This window comes from Pristis pectinata, chromosome 4 (genome assembly GCF_009764475.1).
Source record: "Pristis pectinata isolate sPriPec2 chromosome 4, sPriPec2.1.pri, whole genome shotgun sequence".
Classification (NCBI taxonomy): Eukaryota; Metazoa; Chordata; class Chondrichthyes; order Rhinopristiformes; family Pristidae; genus Pristis; species Pristis pectinata.
In genome coordinates, this window is record NC_067408.1 from 99,542,963 (window position 1) to 99,563,085 (window position 20,123).

The window sequence follows — 20,123 nt, forward strand, 5'->3', positions numbered from 1 at the left end:
ATCTGCTCCGGTGCTCTTCAAGAGTTCTGCTGATGGTCCTTCATATCGCCTCAGGACGCGGTAACACGGCTCCCGGACAGTGATCATGAACTGGCGCTACTGGTGTCATCCCAACCACCAGGGGCCGCGGTAACACGGCTCCCGGACAGTGATCATGAACTGGCGCTACTGGTGTCATCCCAACCACCAGGGGCCGCGGTAACACGGCTCCCGGACGGCGATCGTGAACTAGGGCCATCCCAACCGCCAGGGGGCGCGGTAACACGGCTCCCGGACGGCGATCAATAACTAGCGCCATCCCAACCGCCAGGGGCCGCGGTAACACGGCTCCCGGACGGCGATCATGAACTGGCGCTACTGGTGTCATCCCAGCCGCCGGGGGGCGCGGTAACACGGCTCCCGGACGGCGGTCATGAACTGGCGCTACTGGTGTCATCCCAGCCGCCGGGGGGCGCGGTAACACGGCTCCCGGACGGCGGTCATGAACTGGCGCTACTGGTGCCATCCCAGCCGCCGGGGGGCGCGGTAACACGGCTCCCGGACGGCGGTCATGAACTGGCGCTACTGGTGTCATCCCAGCCGCCGGGGGGCGCGGTAACACGGCTCCCGGACGGCGGTCATGAACTGGCGCTACTGGTGTCATCCCAGCCGCCGGGGGGCGCGGTAACACGGCTCCCGGACGGCGGTCATGAACTGGCGCTACTGGTGTCATCCCAGCCGCCGGGGGGCGCGGTAACACGGCTCCCGAACCGGTTTTGGGGAAACTGGGAATTGAGGAAGGAGAAAATGAAATAAAGGAGCGGAAACAGGAAGGAGAGAAATATTAAAAGTTAGCGAGCATAGATCTTGCTGGGTGGGCCGGCCGGCGCTGAGACTGCGGCAACGCTGTGGAGGCCACGGCTCAGGCTTGAAGTGAGAGCGGGGCAGGCTCCGGGCTGGTCGTTTCCTAGGTGACGGGGGCCGGAGCGCGGTGGGAACATGTCGCTGTTCGGGAAGAGGAAGACGGCGGAAGGTGAGCGGCGGTGGCGTCCTTTTTAAACAGCCTGACACATTGCCCCGTGACTGTAGCCCCAGCTGGAGCCCGATGGTCGGGCTGGATCTGACTCTAGGCCCGGTCGGATATGGTTAAAGGAATAAAGGCGCAGACTGTTTTACACACGGGGAGCGAATTCAGAAATCAGAGGTGCAGTGGGACTTGGGAGTCCCAGTGCAGGACTCCCTAAAAGTTAACTTTCAGGTTGAGTCAAAGCGAATGCAATGTTAGCATTTATTTCGAGAGGACTAGAATATAAAAGCAAGGATGTAATGCTGAGGCTTTATAAGGTGTTGGTCAGACCACATTTGGAATATTGTGAGCAGTTTTATTCCCCATATCTAAGGAAGGATGTGCTGGCATTGGAGAGGGTCCAGAGGAGGTTTACGGGAATGATCCCAGGAATGAAAGGGTTAATGTATGAGGAGCATTTGAGGGCTCTGGGCCTGTACTCGCTGGAGTTTAGAAGGATGGGGGGGATCTCATTGAAGCCCACTGAATATTGAAAGGCTTGGATAGAGTGGAGATGGAGAAGTTGTTTCTAGTAGTGGGAGAGTCTAGGACCAGAGGGCACAGCCTCAGAATAGAAGGACATCCCTTTAGAACAGAGATGAGGAGGAATTTCTTTAGCCTGAAGGTGGTGAATCTGTGGAATTTATTGCCAAAGACGGCTGTGGAGGCCAAGTCATTGGATATATTTAAAGCGGAGGTTGATAGGTTCTTGATTAATAAGGGTGTCCAAGGTTACGGGGAGAAGGCAGGAGAATGGGGTTGAAAGGAAAAAAATAAATGAGCCATGATCAAGCGGTAAAGCGGATTCAAAGGGACAAGTGGCCTAATTCTGCTCCTATGTCTCCTATGGTTGATTGGGGGGGGTGGGGGGCAGGGGTTAAGGTTTTGGTCAAGACCAAATGGTAATTTTAAAAAGGTACTTCATTGGCTGGCAAAGCAGCTTCTGAATGGGACAGGAAAGGCTCGATACAAGTGCACGTCTCTCACTTACTTAGACAAAAGATTGTGAACAAATTCCAAGTATTTAGAACACCAATGTGGTAGTGAATGTCAGAATATATGTATGTTGCTCTTTATTGATCTCTGTTGGAAAGCTCTTAAATGCAAAGAAACTTTTATCGAAAATTCTGGCATATATGCCTCTTACTGCTGGAATTAAGAGGCATTTATGACAGTTACGATCATTTTGTTAGGTTGAATCACCGAAGATGCAAGAATGAATTGATGTTTTATTCTGTATGTATGTAGATCAATTAGTTTGTTTTAAATGCTTGTGTCATTATTGTCCTGTTACCTCAGTCCTTATGGTGCCAGAATTTTCTGATTACTTTTTTCACCTGTCCTGATTTTGTAATTCCTAATTAACACCTTTCCAGACTTCCAGCCCCCACTGACTCCACCTAGTCCAAGCAACTCTTTGTATATTTGTAATAAAATCAGAAAACACTGAAAAATCTCAACATGTCAGGCAGTATTTGTAGAAGGAGGAACAGAGTTGATGTTTTAGTTCAAAGACCTAAAAATTCTGATGCTCTTCCATTTGAAACGTTAGCTCTGTTTCTCTTCCAACAGATGCTCCCTATCAGCTGAATGTTTCTAGCATCTTGTTTTTATTTTGGATTTACAGCAGTTTTTTTTTCTTTCCTTTTTACTGTACTTGATTGCACTTAAGGGTTTTGCTCATCCATCACATTGTTCCCACTTGTGTACAGTCAAAATAAGAAAGAGAAGCAAGATTAGTCCTTTTCGCTTCCTAGACTTGCTCTGCTATTCAATAAGATCATGGCTGCTCTTTTTCCTCAACACCACATTTCTGCTTTGACACCATGTTTGTTACTTCCATTAAAATCTAAAAATCCATTGATCTTGATTTTGAATATTCTCAGCAGCTGAGCTGATTCTCCACAGCTCCATTGGGTAGATAATTCCAAATATTCACTACCCTCTGGTGATGAAACTTCTTCTCAGCTCTGTTCTGGATGGCCTGCCTCTTATTTTGAGATCTTGACCCCAAGTTCTGGACACCCCAGCCCGGAAAAACAGCAACTCCACACCTACCCTGTCAAGCATCTTTAGAATTTTGTGTGTTTCAATGAAATCACTTCTTATTCATCTAAACTTGAGAGGGTTCAGGTCCAGTCTGTGATCATTCAGTTTTCTAGGAATCAGTTTGGTGGTTCATAGCTGCACACAATCAACTCCTAGGTAAGGTGACAAGACCTGTACTGAGGATGGGAATGTTCTTAGCGCCTCCTCTTAGCATTAGCTGTTTAATTACCCATCACCATTCGCAACAAGATTTTGGTAAGATTGTGGTGTGTGATCTATTTCAGTGTGACTGTTACACTGGAACCAAAGCATATTTCTGATGTGATCTCTTCCAGGACCCTATATAATTGGAGCAAGAAATCTCTTCTCTGGTGCTCAAATTATTTTTTAATACAGGCCAACATTCTGTTGCATACTAATTGTCTTTCTATTACCCATGAATTAAGTTCGGACCTTGACTTTAAATTCTGTTGTGGCCTAATCTCACCCTCTCCTTGGTGTCTCTCAATTGCATGCAGCATTCAGCTTAGTTGTGCCAACTTTGATTTATATAAAACCATTCACAATCATCTTCAGCCAAAATACTGAATAATCTACATTTGCTTCCTTTGGAAGGCTTCCATACCCTTCCACAACAAGGCCATGAGGTTGGACAACATCGCAGCGGTAGTACTAGCTATACCTCTAGCCAAGCTGTTCCAGTACAACTGCAATACTGGCATACGCACTAAAGTGTGGAAGGTTGTCTGAGTATGTCCTGTTTACAAAACTTTTGTAACCTGAACTGGTGGGTTTGTCACATTGAGGCAGGAAAAGGATGGTAGGGTGAAGGAACCATGGTTGACAAGAGATGTGGCATATCTAGTGAAGAGGAAGAAAGAAGCTTACATAAGGTTTAGGAAGCAAGGATCAAACAGGGCTCTAGAGACTTACAAGGTAGCCAGGAGGGTGCTTAAGAATGGATGGGAGAGTTAGAAGGGGGCATGAGAAGGCCATGGCGAGTAGGATTAAGGAAAACCCCAAGGCGTTCTACTCATATGTGAAGAACAGGAGGATGACCAGAGTGAAGGTAGGACCGATTAGGGATAGAGGAGGAAACATGCCTGGAGTCAGTGGAGGTAGGGGAGGTTCTTAAATGAATACTTTGCTTCAGTATTCACCTGTGAGAGAGACCTTGACGTTTGTGAGGACAGTGTAAAACAGGCTGATAAGCTAGAACATGTCGATGTTAAGGAGGATGTGCTAGAACTTTTGAAAAACATTAGGATAGATAAGTCCCTGGGGCCAGACGGAATATATCCCATGACACTACGGGATTTCTGAGCATGTGGCAATGATCTTTGCGTCCTCACTGGCCACAGGAGTTGTACCAGGTGATTGGAGGGTGGCACATATTATTCCTTTGTTCAAGAAAGGGAGCAAGGCTAACCCTGAGAGTTATAGACCAGTGAGTCTTATTTAAGTGGTGGGTAAATCATTGGAAAAGATTCTTAGGGACAGGATTATGAGCATTTGGAGAAGTATAGTCTGATTAGGGACAGTCAGCATGGCTTTGTGAGGGGCAGGCCGTGCCTCACAAGCTGATTGAATTCTTTGAGGATGTGACAAAACACATTGATGAGGGTAGAGCAGTGGATGTGGTGTATGTGGACTTTAGTTAGGTGTTTGATAAGGTTCACTATGATAGGCTCATTCAGAAGGTCAGGAGCCATGGGATTCGGGGAAACTTGGCTGTGTGAATTTGGAATTGGCTTGCCTGTAAAAGGCAGATGGTGGTTGTAGATGGAGCATATTCTGCCTGGAGGTCGGTGACCAGTGGTGTTCCGCAGGGATCTATTCTGGGAGCCCCGCTCTTTGTAATTTTTATAAATGACTTGGATGAGGAAGTGGAAGGGTGGGTTGGTAAGTTTGGAGATGACATGAAGGTTGGTGGTGTTGTGGATAGTGTTAGAAGGTTGTCGAGGGTTACAACAGGACATTGATAGGATGCAGAGCTGGGCTGGGAAGTGGCAGATGGAGTTCAACCCAGAAAAGTGTGAAGTGATACACTTTGGAAGATTGAATTTGAAGGCAGAATACAGGGCTAATAGCAGGATTCTTAGCAGTGTGGAGGAACAGAAGGATCTTGGGGTCTAAGTCCATAGATCCCTCAAAGTTGCCACGCAAGTTGCTAGGGCTGTTAAGAAGGTGTATGGTGTGTTGGCCTTCATTGGTTGGGGGATTGAGTTTCAAGAGCATCAGGGTAATGTTGCAGCTCTATATAACCCTGGTTAGATCAACCAGAGTTGTGTTCAGTTCTGGTTGCCTCACTATAGGAAGGACGTGAAAGCTTTAGAAAGGGTGCAGAGGAGATTTACTAGGAAGCTGCCTGGATTGGAGAGCATGTCTTATGAGGACAGGTTGAGCGAGCTAGGGCTTTTTTCTGGAGTGAAGGAGGATGAGGGGTGAACTGATAGAGGTGCACAAGATGATAAGAGGCATAGATCGAGTGGACAGCCAGAGACTTTTTCCCAGGGTGAAAATGGCACGCACGAGGGGACATAATTTTAACATGATTAGAGGAAGGTGCGGAGGGGATATATAAGTTTCTTACACAGAGAGTTGTGGGTGCGTGGAATGTGCTGGTAGAGGCAGAGATGTATTAAGGACTTCTAAGAGACTCTTAGATAGGCACATGGATGATAGAAAAATAGAGGGGTATGTGGGAGGGAATGGATGGAATGATCTTAGAGTAGGTTAAAGGTCGGCACAACATTGTGGGCTGAAGGGCCTGTACTGTGCTGTAATGTTCTATGTAAATCCACTGGCTAAGTACTGCCCCTCCATCAACAAAGTGATGGAAGCTATTATCAACAGTGTTATCATGGCACTTAATTCACCAGTAACCTTCTTAACAATTCCCAGTTTGGGCTTCACTTGACTTGTTTTGCTCCAGACCTCCTAACAGCCTTGGTCCAAACATGGGCCGAAGAGCTGAATTCCAGCGGTGAGGTGAGAGTGATTCCCTTGATATCATGACTGGATTCGACATCAAGGCACCCTGGTAAAACTGAAATCAATGAGTGTTAAAGGGATCCCAGTGCTTGGAGTCAAGGCTTAGGCAGCAATCAGGCATGGATTGAGAAGTGCTAAATAACATTTGCATTTAAGAAGTGCCAGGCAATGATCAGGAAGAGAGATTCTAACCATCTATAAAATGGCATTACCATTGCCAAGTCCCCCACCATCAATATCCTGAGGGTTCCCATTAACTCAGCTGGATCAGCCACATCAATAACTTGGGTGCTAGAGCAGGTCCGAGGCTGTGTATCCTACAGACAGTGACTCATTACGTGACAGGCCTCGGCCTTTCCACCATCTACAAAATGCATCAGGAGTGTGAAGCACTCTCCACTTCCTTGGATGAGTTCAGTATCAATGAATTCTACACCATCCAGGACAAAGCACCCCACTTGATTGGCAACACATTAACAACCTAAACATTCATTTGCCCCATCACTGGCACTCAGTTTTCAACAAGTGTGTGCCATCTACAAAATAGACTATGATTACTTGCTCAGGCTACTCTGACAGCACCTCCTCAAAACTGCAGATCTTACCACCAAAAATGACAAGGGCAGCATGTGCTTGGGCATACCACCACCTGCAAGTTTCACACCATCCTGACTTGGAAATATCTACTTGTCCTTCATTGTCTCTACATGCTGAAACTCCATCCCCAAAAGCACTGTGAGAGTGGAGAAGGACTGCAGCAGTTTAAGAAGGCAGCTCACCATCACCTTCGCCAGGGTAACTAGGGATGGGCAATTTAATGCCTGCCTTGCCAGTGACATCCAGATCCTGAAAGTTAATTTTTAAAGAAGTGTTGATAAATCCTGTCCCACAAAAGTCATGCTCTTCATTGGAATAATAGGCTTTGATCTTGATTCCAAAAAAGAATTTCATGAATTATTCATGGTGAGATACAGTATTCTGTTAGTTTGATGAGAGATGACCCATTCTGGGTTTAGTCACTTGCACATGAATACATTCAATTATGTGTTGTGATTGAGAATGTTGTAAGGAGATCTGACCACAGACTACAGCACTATGACATGAAGTATATTATATTAATTATTGACTATTTTTGCTCATGTATGATTTGTAGTTAATTGTGGTTAAGAGTCCCGAACCAAACTACTGGAAAATAACTAATAATCAAATTTGAGCCTAAATTTTTCACACAGGGAATGCATTCCATGTAACCAAGATATCCACAGATTAAATTTGGGCTATGATCTTTCAGAATTATGGACTGCAAAGGGATGTGCAGAAGTACTGTTGAAGTTCAGCCAGTTAGAATCCTATAGCTGCTACTACAGAGCAATTCTGCACCTGCTGTCATTTGTGCTTCTCAAGCTCAGTCCATCTCTTAGGGTGTTGAGTCATTAGAATTTTAACTTCCTTGAGGAATCAAAGTAGATGGATGATTGTTTATAATCTTGAGTACTAGCTACTGACTGGTTTCAGAATTTAATTTTATTACTTTGTAGAATCATACAGCACAGAAATGAGCCCTTTCGGGTCTGTCCATCTCCACTAATCCTATTTGCCTGCATTAGGCCTGTATATCTCTACTCTTTTCCTATCTAAGTACCTATCCAAATGTCCTTTTACATTTTGTAGTTGTGTCTGCCTCTATCACCTCCTCTGGCAGATTGTTCCAGATAGCAACCACTCTCTGTGTGAAAAATCTTAACCCTTAGACTCCTTTAAATTTCTCCTCTCTCACCTTAAACCTGTGTCCTCTAATTCTAGACTCCCTACCCTGGAAAAATGACTCTGATAATCTATCCAATCTATGCCCCTCATCATTTTATAAACCTCTAATGTCACCCATCAGTAACCTACATTCCAATAGGAATAAACCCAACCCATCTAATCTATCCTTGTTACTACAGCCCTTCATTGCAGACAACATCTTGGTGAATCTCTTCTGTGCTCTCTCTGTTGTTACCTCATCTTTTCTGTAGTACAGTGACCAGAATTGTACACAATACTCCCAAGTGTACAAGAAAAGAAACACCAGACCTAGCTTAAAGAATCACTTATTCTCATCTTTCTTCCTAATGGAGAGTGTGTATTTCAAGTACCAATTTCTTTCTTTCTTTAAAAATTGTGAAGCAGTTTGCAAGGATGTGTTACAAAATCTAATCACAATGAATGTCAGTAAGTGACTAATTGCTGATTTTTTTTTGAGACAAAGTGACATTGTTAACTGCACAATTTTGTTGAAAATATTCTCAATTGCCTTCCAGATGTAATAAAGGAACAGAATCGAGAGCTGAGGGGTACTCAAAGATCGATAGCCAGAGATAGAGCAGGTTTAGAGAAGCAAGAAAAACAGCTGGTAAGTAGGTCAGAAATCACCTTGATGAAATTCTAGGCCGAATGTGACAGTAGACATCCAAGATCCCTTTTTCATCAACATAAATATTGATGTGGCTAAATCTGAAATTTTTGATATTATCTCAGATATTAAATCTGGAGAGGAGTAGTCAGATCTAACCACTAGGTAAAGGCTTGGTGATGCTTCCAGTTTGTGACCTGATGAATAGATTAATCCAAATCTTGTTTTTACAGTTATTAATAAAACTATTGTATATTTGCAAAATGTTCTGTTTTAATTTTAGATTTCCAGTTTTTTGTGTTTACTAATATTTATTTGAACTTAATTAGGAAATGGAAATCAAGAAAATGGCCAAGTCTGGCAATAAAGATGCCTGTAAGATTCTTGCAAAACAACTTGTGCAACTGCGTAAGCAAAAGACCCGAACATATGCTGTGAGTTCAAAGGTTACTTCCATGTCCACTCAGGCAAAACTAATGAACTCACAGATGAAGATGGCTGGTGCCATGGCTACCACAACAAAGGTATATTTTAAAAAAAGATATAAGTAACATTTGCAACAGTGATAAAAACATGATTAATTTGCTTATTAATCTCTCTATGAAGACTGTTTATGATTTAAATAAAATGTAATGTATTGTCTAATGTTTAAGAACTGTTGGATTTTAATGAGTACAGTAGCTGTAAGTTTGCTGATTTTATAGTAGGAGGCTAAAATTTATCAAAATTGAGAAATGTGCCTTCACCTTGTTAGAATGGATGTTGATATTTACCTTTTCCATTTGCAATGGGATTCATTTTTTTGTTGCCTTGCAATCTTTGAGGCCAAAAATTCGTGCAGCTGGTAGAGTTACTGCTTCACAGCTCCAGCAACCCTGTGTTAGATCCTGACCTCTGGGCTGTCTGTGTTGAGTTTGCACATTCTCCTTGTGATCACATGAGTTTCCTCTGGGTGCTCCAGTTTACTACCACACCCTGGAGAGCCTGTTTTTGTGCTGTATGACTGGAATGCTTTTTTGAAAGCAGTCAGAAACCGACTGATGTGAAGGTGTTATTTTGTTATTTTCCTGGCCTCAACTCCTACGCAAACAGAATGGAAGGAAAACACTTTTAAGTTTCATAATGCCATATAATTTATAGTTTCCTTGCTCATAAATTCTATCAACAATTTCAAAATAGTAGAGGTTAAAATTAAGGTAAGCCTGAACTCAAATTATTTTCAGCTCAAAATCAGAAGCTCCACAATATGAGAAAAGTGATAAAATTTATCTTTAGTTGAAATCTTGTACAAAGCTTCCTCATTGAATAGTTCTGTTTTACAGAATATTTATCTTTCCTTAATTAGTTTTTACGAATAACCTGGGTGTATAGGAAATTAATTTCATTTGCTCTGGTTAGTGGAAAATACTGGCAAAGGTTGCACATGGCCTGGAGCAGCAGTGGAGCAGACAGGTGCACTCGTGTAATTCACGCCCCTCTCCCCCCACTGCCCGAAGGAGGAGCTACCACCCATTATTGGTATGTCTTTAGCTGAGGCTGTGGCCACTGTCCTTGTATTTAGTTGTCCTTCTAGGTTATTAACTTGTAGGTACTGTAAGCAATTAGGAAGATAAATGGAGTGTTGGCCTTATTGCAAGAGAATTTGAATACATGAGTAGTGATGTCTTCCTCTAATTATATAGGGCCCTGGTGAAACCGCATCTGGAATTATGCGTATAGGCCTAGTCTCCCTACCTGAGGAAGAATAAACTCGTATTAAAGGGAGTGCATTGAAGGTTGACCAAATTGACACCTGGGCTGGTGGGTTTGTTGTATGAGGAAAGATTAAACAGACTGGGTCTATAATCTCTTGAGTTTAGAAGAATGCGAGGTAATTTCATTGAAACATACAAAATTCTAATGGGCCTTAACAGCAGATGACAATTTTCCTGGTAGGTGTGTCTCGAACTCAATCTCAAAAAAATGGAGTTGGCCTTTCAAATCTCTATCCTAGAGGGCTTTGGAGGCCTAGTAGCTGAATATATTCAAGACAGATTGATAGGTTTTTGTACATTAATAGAATCAAGGGACATGGGCTTGGTGCAGGAAAGTGATGCTGAGGTTGAAAAGTCAGCCATGATGTTATTGAATGGAGGAGCAGGCTCGCAGGACTGGATGATCTAATCTTGCATTTCTTTATGTCCTTGTGCTCAAGAAGACGGAGATGGTTAAATTGCACTGGCAGTTATTTCCATGCTTGCAGCCACCAGCTCAAATAATGACATTGTGTGTAATTTAGAGGATAACATAAAGACAGGATTAACATCCGAGGAGACATTAATTGACCTGCAACCAGGGCAGGGGCCAGGGAAGGCACAAGTAGCAGCTCGCTCGAGCAAGAAGTCACACACAGGTTCTGCTGTATATGACTCTGATAAGGGCTTTGCGATGTTAACTTGACAGTCAATAGAGGAAGGATGATGAGTATGCACAGTGAAATTCATGGTGCATTGATTAGTCTGTCAAAAAATTAGCATTGAATGTCAAGGTGAATTCCAGCATCAGCCTGGCATAGGGCTTTGCATAAACACTTAGATCCCATCTTTCCAGTGTTGAAATTGTTGGTCAAAGTAGTTCAAGCTTTCATGGACCCAACCATCCTTCAGTGTCTGGCTGATTTTGTAAATTCCATTTACAGAGCAAGCAGCAGCCACCAAAGTTTTGTTGCTGCAGTACAAGCTCAGTTTGCTGCTGTGCAAGTTAAGTTTGCCATTTTCAGGCCATGGATCACAGTGTTTAAAGGGGCGCGTATCACAGTAGGGTAGGTATCTGTCGTTAACAGTTGCTTCATGGACCACAAAGTTATTATCCTCTATTAGAGTGATAGATCTTGTGCCAATACCCTTTCTATTTTCATCAACCAGTCAGTCCATGCCAAGATGAACTAGTTTGTCTGGGCCTTCTAGACCCAGAAGTAGTCAGGTCAGACACTTTATAGTGTCCTTCATTGGAAGTCAGTGGCTTTTAACAAGCCATGCTGCAGCCATTGGGGTAACACTGCACTAGGACAAACATTAAGGAAATGTATAAGGGTAATTTGTTTATATGTTTATTTTGTGTGGTTTCTATTTGTATATTGTGGCAAGCAGAAGTTGTGATGGTCAATGACTGGAAAAATTAGGTGGTGGGACGGTTGATGATATTTCATTTGAATTAGATTTTTTTACATGCAGCTTGGATGGCACAAGGGTATTAAAGTTGCTTTCTCTTCCTTCTGAAGTTTCTGGTGATTGTTTTATAACTGGTGGCAAATACTGTACCATTATAGATTTTGACACCCACTGTGGTGGTGTCAAGTCAGCACAAGCATTTTCTCGGCACATCATTTGTTTGCTCTATCATGTTTCATGTGGCAGGTGGCTTTTACTGTGTAGATGACATCAGGATCACACACTTGAGTCATGGTATTTCCTTGTTGTCTACCATCCATCGTTTAGCTTTGTGTGGCAGCGAGAGTGATGGAGAACATGTGGGAAGCTGGTCAGAGTGAATTCTTATGTGTTTGGGAGGCACTGATTTGCCTAAAGGTAATGAAGTCAGGAAAATGTTCTTCAGTAACACGCTGACTATATGACATTCTTACAACTCTAAACAATTATAGAAAGCACAAAGAACTTATAAAATTTTATCAACAACCAGAAATACTGCACTTAGGAAATTTAAACATTGCTGTTTGCCTTATTCACTGAGAATACAGATACAATAATGCTTTTTCAGTCAGGTAAGTCCCAGATTACTGCACATCCTCCACATCTATTTTGATTTCTATTCGCTATAAACTGATAATGCTTTCAGCTCCACTAGAGAAATGTTACTATGCTTCATGCTGATCATTTGCTCTCTTTAACTATGTAATTTTGAAAAATTATTTTGCTAACAGAAAAATGCATTCTAAACTTCTAAACCATCCTCGACATTGTAAAGGAAAAGGTGATACAAACCATGATGCCTAGCTTATAGATTTTCCATGTCTAAGTTTTCACCGAGGCAAGGCAAAGTTGCTCAAATGCAAGCTTTCAGAGCAAGTCTGAGTAATGTAAAGTCACCTTTCATCACCTTCTGCTGGTGGATATCTTTGCCTAAAATACATTTTTCTCATTTTGTATCGAAACTGTGCAGCATATGAGTAATGGAAGTTCAGAAACCTATTGTGAACTTTGTTAGAATCAGACCCATTGTAAACAGTCTGCAATTTAAATGGATACAGAAGGATTGATTTTCAATTTAGAACCTCTACAGTTCCATAACTTCTATTCTAAGATGCACCAAAATAAAAGCTTATCTTTTTAAGGAAAAAAATATGGTTTATATTTCAGACAATGCAAACTGTGAACAAGAAAATGGATCCACAGAAAACCTTACAAGCTATGCAAAATTTCCAGAAGGAAAACATGAAAATGGAAATGACAGAAGAAATGAGTAAGTACAAGTGTATTCCAGATGATGTTCACAAAAGAATGGTTTGATGAAATGTGTCTGTTATTTGGGAGAAACTTGGGCTTCATGATTTTCTGTGCCAAGCAATGTAACTTGGTGAAAATAAAGAATTTTAAATTAAAGGGAAACATTGCAGGTCAGTTGAAATCTGAATACTTCCTGATGTCTCTACTTCCCATACATAACAAAAAAAGATAGAGAACTTCCAGTGAAACTTCTATTATAATCGTTAGCTTTGTCTATTTTGTTCTCGGGGGTGGGGGGAGTACAATTTATAGATTGCACAAAAAGCAACTTTTTTAAAGTACTGTTGAATTATTTATTTCCCTCCTCTAATATAGTTCTATCTGAAACGTATGTCACAATTTCATAATTAGGCTGATTTTAAAATCTTAATATATGTGTATTAGTAAGATAAGACAAGTGGACAAGGTGGTCTCATGCAAATATGTAATATTTAATATTCAGTAAGGATTAACTATTTCATTTGGTAATGATGAATTCTCATGTTACGTAATGTTAGATGATCTCCCATGTCATTGCTTACTGACCACAAAGGTTTTCTGTGCTTCAGCTGCTTCCCCCATTTGCCTATCTGCAAAATGAAATTGAAAATTAAAATTTCCAATTTTTATAGAAATGATCATATTGGTATTTAGAACAGAAAAGTGAGGCGTCTGCCTCCTTTTTTCCCTTCATGCATGGAAGTGGAGCGGGCTGAGAGGAGCTGAGCATGATATGGTGGTGGGGAGGTGAAAGGGGTAGATCAGGCAAGATATGAGAACTGGAATAATTTGATTTTTTTTTCTCTCTGGGTTTGTAAGGGACCTAGTATCCTGCTCTTAGAACTTAAGCTTGATAGGAGTAGGGACGATTAGGCAGCGGAACTATGGTTGGGCTGGAAGTAGGGATTAGTCCCATGTATAAACAAGCATTAATGACTAACATAGCTGAAAGTGATCTGTGGGATATGTTGGATAATTACAGGTTATACAAATAGATGAATCAGTTACGTTTATAAGTTGCGCCATTATATATGTGTTTAATAAAAAAATACCCTGAGTGCATTGAGTAATCTCAGATTCAACAGTCTCCTAAATATAATAGCAATGATGAAAAAAGTCAATAATGCCTTAAATATTAGTACTATTTAAATGAATATCTATTGATTATATTTTTCTTCATGGTTGAGGGAAGCCTGTCAAACATGCTGTGTTTTGAGTATAGCTGAATAAAAGCAGGCTATTGCACTTGGGATAAGGTTGTTTTGGAGGAAGCTGGTTGATCTTTGAATGTTTAAGGGCAGGTTGAGGATGGAGTTATCAGAATCCCTTGCATGTCCTCTGTGTCTCAATGGGATGAAAGAATTAGTATCCAATTAGTTGAGTGCTGTACTTTTTAAAGAAAAACTCTAGCATAGTATTCTGAAGATTTTTGTGTAGTAATTTGCATTTTGAATAAATTTGAACAAATCTGTGATTACTCAATGCACACAGGGTATTTCTTTGATGAAATGGACTCGTGCATCTTGCATTACTGTATGGAAGAACATGGAAAGAAAGCTTGCTGTTTTGTTTTGAGCATGAATTTATTCCTACTTGAGACTAGAAAAATGTTGGTGCTGGAGTATTTACTTAGAGTTAGGAGGTACGGAATAGATGCAGTACCTGGCCAAAAGAAAGCAGAGACTGGATAGATTGAGCGAATTGGGGTGGAACCATTATCACAGCAGGTAAAAATGGACCACATTTATGAAGTGACACTGCAAGCAAACTAACAATATTAAAGATTCCAGTGTTGCAAAGAGATTCAATAGGAGTTTGTTTTGTACATGTAGAATCTAATTAGTAATACACTTTTTTAATGCTTTAGATAGCTTCCAGACAAGTGCTATAATCAATCTTAGAATTGTTTACTTTTTTGTTTTATTTGACTAGTATGTCGAATATTTTTGTGTATCCTTGTTTCTTTAGCAAAATGAACATGAGCATCGTGCAGTGGTCTATGGATATGGTGGAAAGAAAGGTTACTAGGATAAGTTGGGAAACTAAAGTTGAGATAGGATATCAGCCATGTTCTTATTGAATGTCAGAGCAGACTCCAATGGCCTTTTGCTACTCGTGTTCTTACTCTTGTAGTTACAGTCTCAAATGTAATGTTCTTGTTCTATGTGATGGGGCCACTTTTAATAGAAATAAATATATGGTTTCTTTCAGTGAATGATACATTAGATGACATTTTTGATGAGTCAGGAGATGAAGAAGAAAGCCAAGACATTGTGAACCAGGTGCTGGATGAAATAGGAATTGAGATTTCTGGAAAGGTATTTACCTACTTCATTTTCAGCCATTTCTTATTCATTTGCTTATTGTAGATATTGTTCATTCACCAAAAAATAATTCTCCTAACCTAAACCCTAAAATTGAAGATAATTACAGTTTGTTTTATAATTGTAATTCCTCTTCTCCACTGATGCATACCTGTGGAAAAAACTTTGGTGTAAAGCATGACGAAATTTCAACAATCAAGATGATTTCTAATTGATAAATCTCAGAAAAGATGCCATCAGGCAGAAAATTTGCATCAATATTTAATTCAGTCCAATCAAATTAATTGATTTTTTAAATAAAAAAGCAATAAAACACATTTGCCATGATTTGGAATTCTATAAGAATGGCAGCCTTCAAAATGTGTCCAGTTATAAAGCTGTTGTGTTTTTTTTTTGTGGCAAGTACGATACTAAATGCATGATAGACATTGAAGGTAATTAGGAAAATATTCATGTTCAATATTCAGATTGAAGTGTTCTGCTGGTGTACTGCAGATTTTGTGGCATGGATATTCTGCTTTTATGGTGCATTTGTGCTGTCTGGCATTTTAAAGTGTCAGTTATAACACGAATAGCAGCTTATCAGCTTTTAAGGGTAGGATTTGAGAAGAAGGGATGCTCAATCAGACAATTGGCTTTAATGCTTTTTTCACTGTACTAATTACTTGAATTACATCAGCTAGGCTCTAAAGTAATCTGTCAAAACAACATGGGTAAGGGTTGTGGGTGTGTGTATATGGGCGGGGGGTGGAGTTCAATGAGTTTTTAGCAGTTTTAAAGAAAACAGCACTAACTATATTAAAATTCTATATTAATATTCCAAATTGAACCAGCACAAATTTTACAGTTTGAGATGCAAACATTTTTAACCATTCTTTACAGCAGGGGAAAAAAACAATCTGTGACTTGCAGGAACGCTGTATACTAATACTGAAAAGTAAAACAGAACATGTGTTACTGCATAAAAACAAAGATTGCTGAAATACAGGCCCTCCCCTGGTTATTAACACCTGACTAATGAACACCCTGTACATACAAATGATCTCCCATATATATTATTGAATTCAAACAAGAACTAGTGTTTGGGGGGGGGGGGAGGGGTTGGGAAGAAAGCCTCTTTACATATAACCTCCCTGCAGTAATCTGACACCATTGTCTCTTAAGAATACAGGCTGCCAGTTTCACAGTAGGAATCCACTTAAGAGAGTTGCTTTGGAAATTGACAAGCAATCGCTTCTATTGATACTTGTACAATGAAACTCAATTAAACAATGTAATATGCACTAGTACTTCAAGCTGATCAACACCAGCCATTGAGCGTGCAGCATCTTGATTATGTACCATTGTAGCTAGGCAGGAGAAGACGATAAATAAACGTTCATGTTAATTGGCCCTCATCGGCACCATTCATTACAATACTGTGAAACTATGGTTACCATATCGAGTGATTTTGTGTATTTTCCTACTTATGGACAAAATCGATTATGGATTTCTGCAAGAAAACAACCTGTTCATAACCTGGGGGTGGCTTGTAGTCAGCAAGTCAGGCAACATCTGTGGAGAGAGAAACAGTTACTGTTTCAGGCCAATGACCTTTAGATCAGAACAATCAATAACCATAATGGATTCTAACTGATAAATCCATATAAGGTACCATCTGACAGTGAAGTACATTATATGTGAGTGAAACCTGTATTTATTTTCCCCAACAGATGGCTAATGCTCCATCAACAGCCAAAGGTCTACCTACAGCATCAACATCTAAATCTGGTATTTCAGATGAAGAAATTGAACGACAGCTGAAAGCTTTGGGAGTGGACTAATTGATCTACCTGTTAATAGGAGAGGAGGAATTTTTTTCTGTTCAATGGGGATTGCCTTTTACCTTAACTAATTGGGATTTACTTCAAAGTGGACATTGGATAATTACTGGGAGCATTGTGGATATCCTTGCATAACTTTAACAAAGTGCTAATTTCTAAGCCTATAATCTAAAAACAGACTCTGCCTACCTTAATAACATATTGCTGCTTAAAAAAAAACTCAAGGATTTCTAGAGTGGAAATAAAGTGTGTGTGATTAGTAATGCTTAGACAGCATGACTGAAATGTATATCAGAACATTGTCCTTAAAGTGTTTGGCTTCATTTCACATCTAACAAGCCATTTGTTGTAGTTTCCCAATAAGATTGAAAGGAAAGAAATGATTGTCAACAAATGCAATAATGGTTTAACAAATATTCTAGTGTAATCTAAATTTATATCTCGGTGAGCAATGATGCAGGCAACAGTTGAGTATTTAGAGTGATTTCGTATAAACTGAAACAATTGAACATTATTATGAGCATCTGGTCTTATTGAGGTCTAACTTACTAAGGTTGATGTTGGGATGTTGTACGGAAGTTGCATTTTCACAACATGGATCAACACTATTACTTGGGTTGAGTTTTGATTTCTTTCTTATTCATCCAGAATTCTGGTGGTACAAGACCACTAAAAGCAGAAGAAGAGTTAGCTATAATGAACCCACATTTAAAAAGTGTTCAGAGGTCCATATAAGCTTCTCTGTAAACATAGGATCATTTGTTTTGATCAGAGATACACTGAACATTAACTATGTATGTTCAAAAGCACAGCACAGCTGGCAAATTACTTCAGCTTGACCAGTTGAGCATCACACTCTATAGGTAGTAGACTGAGTGTGGTGTCTATAACATAACAATAGCCCAAATAATCCTGGACATGAAATTTAAATAATTTCTTTGCAGTAGCCATGATATAATGGATCTGTAATTACAATCTGCACGCATAGGTAATGTGTACAGAAAAAACTCCTGACAAATTTAAGAAATAGCAGTTTGGATTGGTCATAAACCTGTAGAAATGATGATGCTGAAAATCATTTTACATCAATGACTTTGCAATGTTTAAAATGGTTATTAAATCTGTTTACAGGCCTTGTTAAGTAAATTACTCAACCATTCACATTGCTATTTGATGTGTGCTTACTGATGCACTATTTTGAGTATGCATTGAACATTTTCAATACTTTTGAAACCAAAAGGTGATTGCAGGAGCAATGTATTTTCTATTTTGAGGACCTAGTTATGTTCCTCCATCACAGACTACTTTTACTAGCAACTACTTATGAAGTGAACCTTATTGAGGAACACTTCTCTGATTCCTAGATCAAGCAGTTGAAAGAAAATGCATCTTTTTGATGTTATGGATTTTGTAGCTGCTAAGTGAATCTTGATAGGTATGTAGTTTCTTTTTGATTGCAAACCGAAATCTGCTGTTTGGTCTGGATTAATGAAAAAAACCAAGATTGTTTGCTATGAAGAATTCCACAACATTTTATCCAACTGGAGAAAGATAATTTGTGAACAGAAAAGAAGAAGAAAAAAGTAAAAAATTAAAACCAAATAATTAACCTGCTTTGATGTAGTTGAATGCAAACGTCTGGACAAATGTCCAAGGTATGTAGGTAGAATACTCACAACTGAAATGTTTTTAATTATTAATTAAATAATTTCGCATGGAGCTGGTGTTTATTTGTGGACATTATTTTATGCTTCAATTGGATTAATGGAAACCTTTTCATCGATCAATAATCAAAATTAGTTGCTACGAAAAAGTCTGCACCATGAAAGTGTTTTTTTTGAATGAGTCCAGATTCAGTGCAATGTTTTTAACTCTTAAATGTTGTGGTAATCCAGTCAGATCAAGGGACAATTAGGAGTGGGAATAAAAAGTGGCCAAAGATGCCCACACACTGTAAATGCATTTATATTAAAAAAAACTTTGATAGAGGGCACAAGTAGGGCCTACTCTGCATGTCCTTATTTCTCTGTAAATGTAACTTAAGCCATGAATTGCTTATTCAAAGACTTCTTAAGCTGTTTTCTATGATGAAATGTTTTTTAAAATCTGGTGTGTAAATTTTACATTTTCAGTATTCTTAAACTTTATAAAATTGCAAGATAAATATCTTAATTCTTCAATTCGAAACAGCTTTGTTTTCCTATTTTCTGGGAAAAGATTGCATGTGCCTTCTTATCAAAGCACATCTTTCCTGGGTGCACAGATTTTGAGATTAAATCACTGGTTAAGTATTTTTCTCTCCTATCCTTCCTTTCCGTGCAGTGGAAGTCTAAATAGAAAAGGCAACTTTGTTTTCTGGATTCATAAGCCACAATATAGCAGACATTTTGACTCCCTATGTTTGTTTTTATTTTTCTATTTTACAAAATTATAAACATGCATGTATAGTTGCAAACACAATTATGAAGAGCATATGATTTTTCATGGAAAAAATTGCTGGAAAATTCCTCCCATGTTTAAATTATAATCATTGTTTAATTACTTAACATTATTGGGATAATGGCACATATATGAAATAAATTCTGGTCCTTATTTTAAAGGACCGTTGTTGGAATTGCATTTGGTAGTTAATTAATGCTCAAGTTAAATTAATGTTATCTCTTGTAATGATAAAAGTATTATCCAACTGAAGCTGTATAGACTTCACTTCAATATGCCATGCTATTATTCTGGCCATGATTTTACTTTGTAGAGTAGATTTAAAGTGCACTAAAACCTGTTTGGTAAATTGAGTTGCGTGGATATTGGTGCTGATGTGCTTCCGTGATCAATCAGACTTAGCCTTAAGAGATGAATAAATGAAAAGCAAAAACCGAATGGCGCTGGAAATCTGAAATAAAACCAGAAAATGTTGGAAATATTCAGCATGTTAAGCAGCATCAAATGAATAACATGTTACTCCTAAGTATGTCCAAAGTGTGTGCTAATATGTATGCAGATAATTGTGTGTTG

The 20,123-nt window shown here is 39.7% G+C and overlaps 1 protein-coding gene across 1 annotated transcript; it reads left to right on the plus strand.

Annotated features, from left to right (window-relative positions):
• The first annotated feature begins 646 nt into the window (after nucleotides 1-646).
• Nucleotides 647-18,830, plus strand: chmp2bb (charged multivesicular body protein 2Bb). Its single transcript, XM_052013915.1, has 6 exons — nucleotides 647-1,012; nucleotides 8,392-8,483; nucleotides 8,813-9,007; nucleotides 12,839-12,941; nucleotides 15,176-15,282; nucleotides 17,001-18,830. The coding sequence occupies exons 1-6, from the start codon at nucleotides 979-981 to the stop codon at nucleotides 17,109-17,111; spliced, it is 642 nt and encodes a 213-aa protein (XP_051869875.1). The 5' UTR covers nucleotides 647-978; the 3' UTR covers nucleotides 17,112-18,830.
• The last annotated feature ends 1,293 nt before the right edge of the window (nucleotides 18,831-20,123 follow it).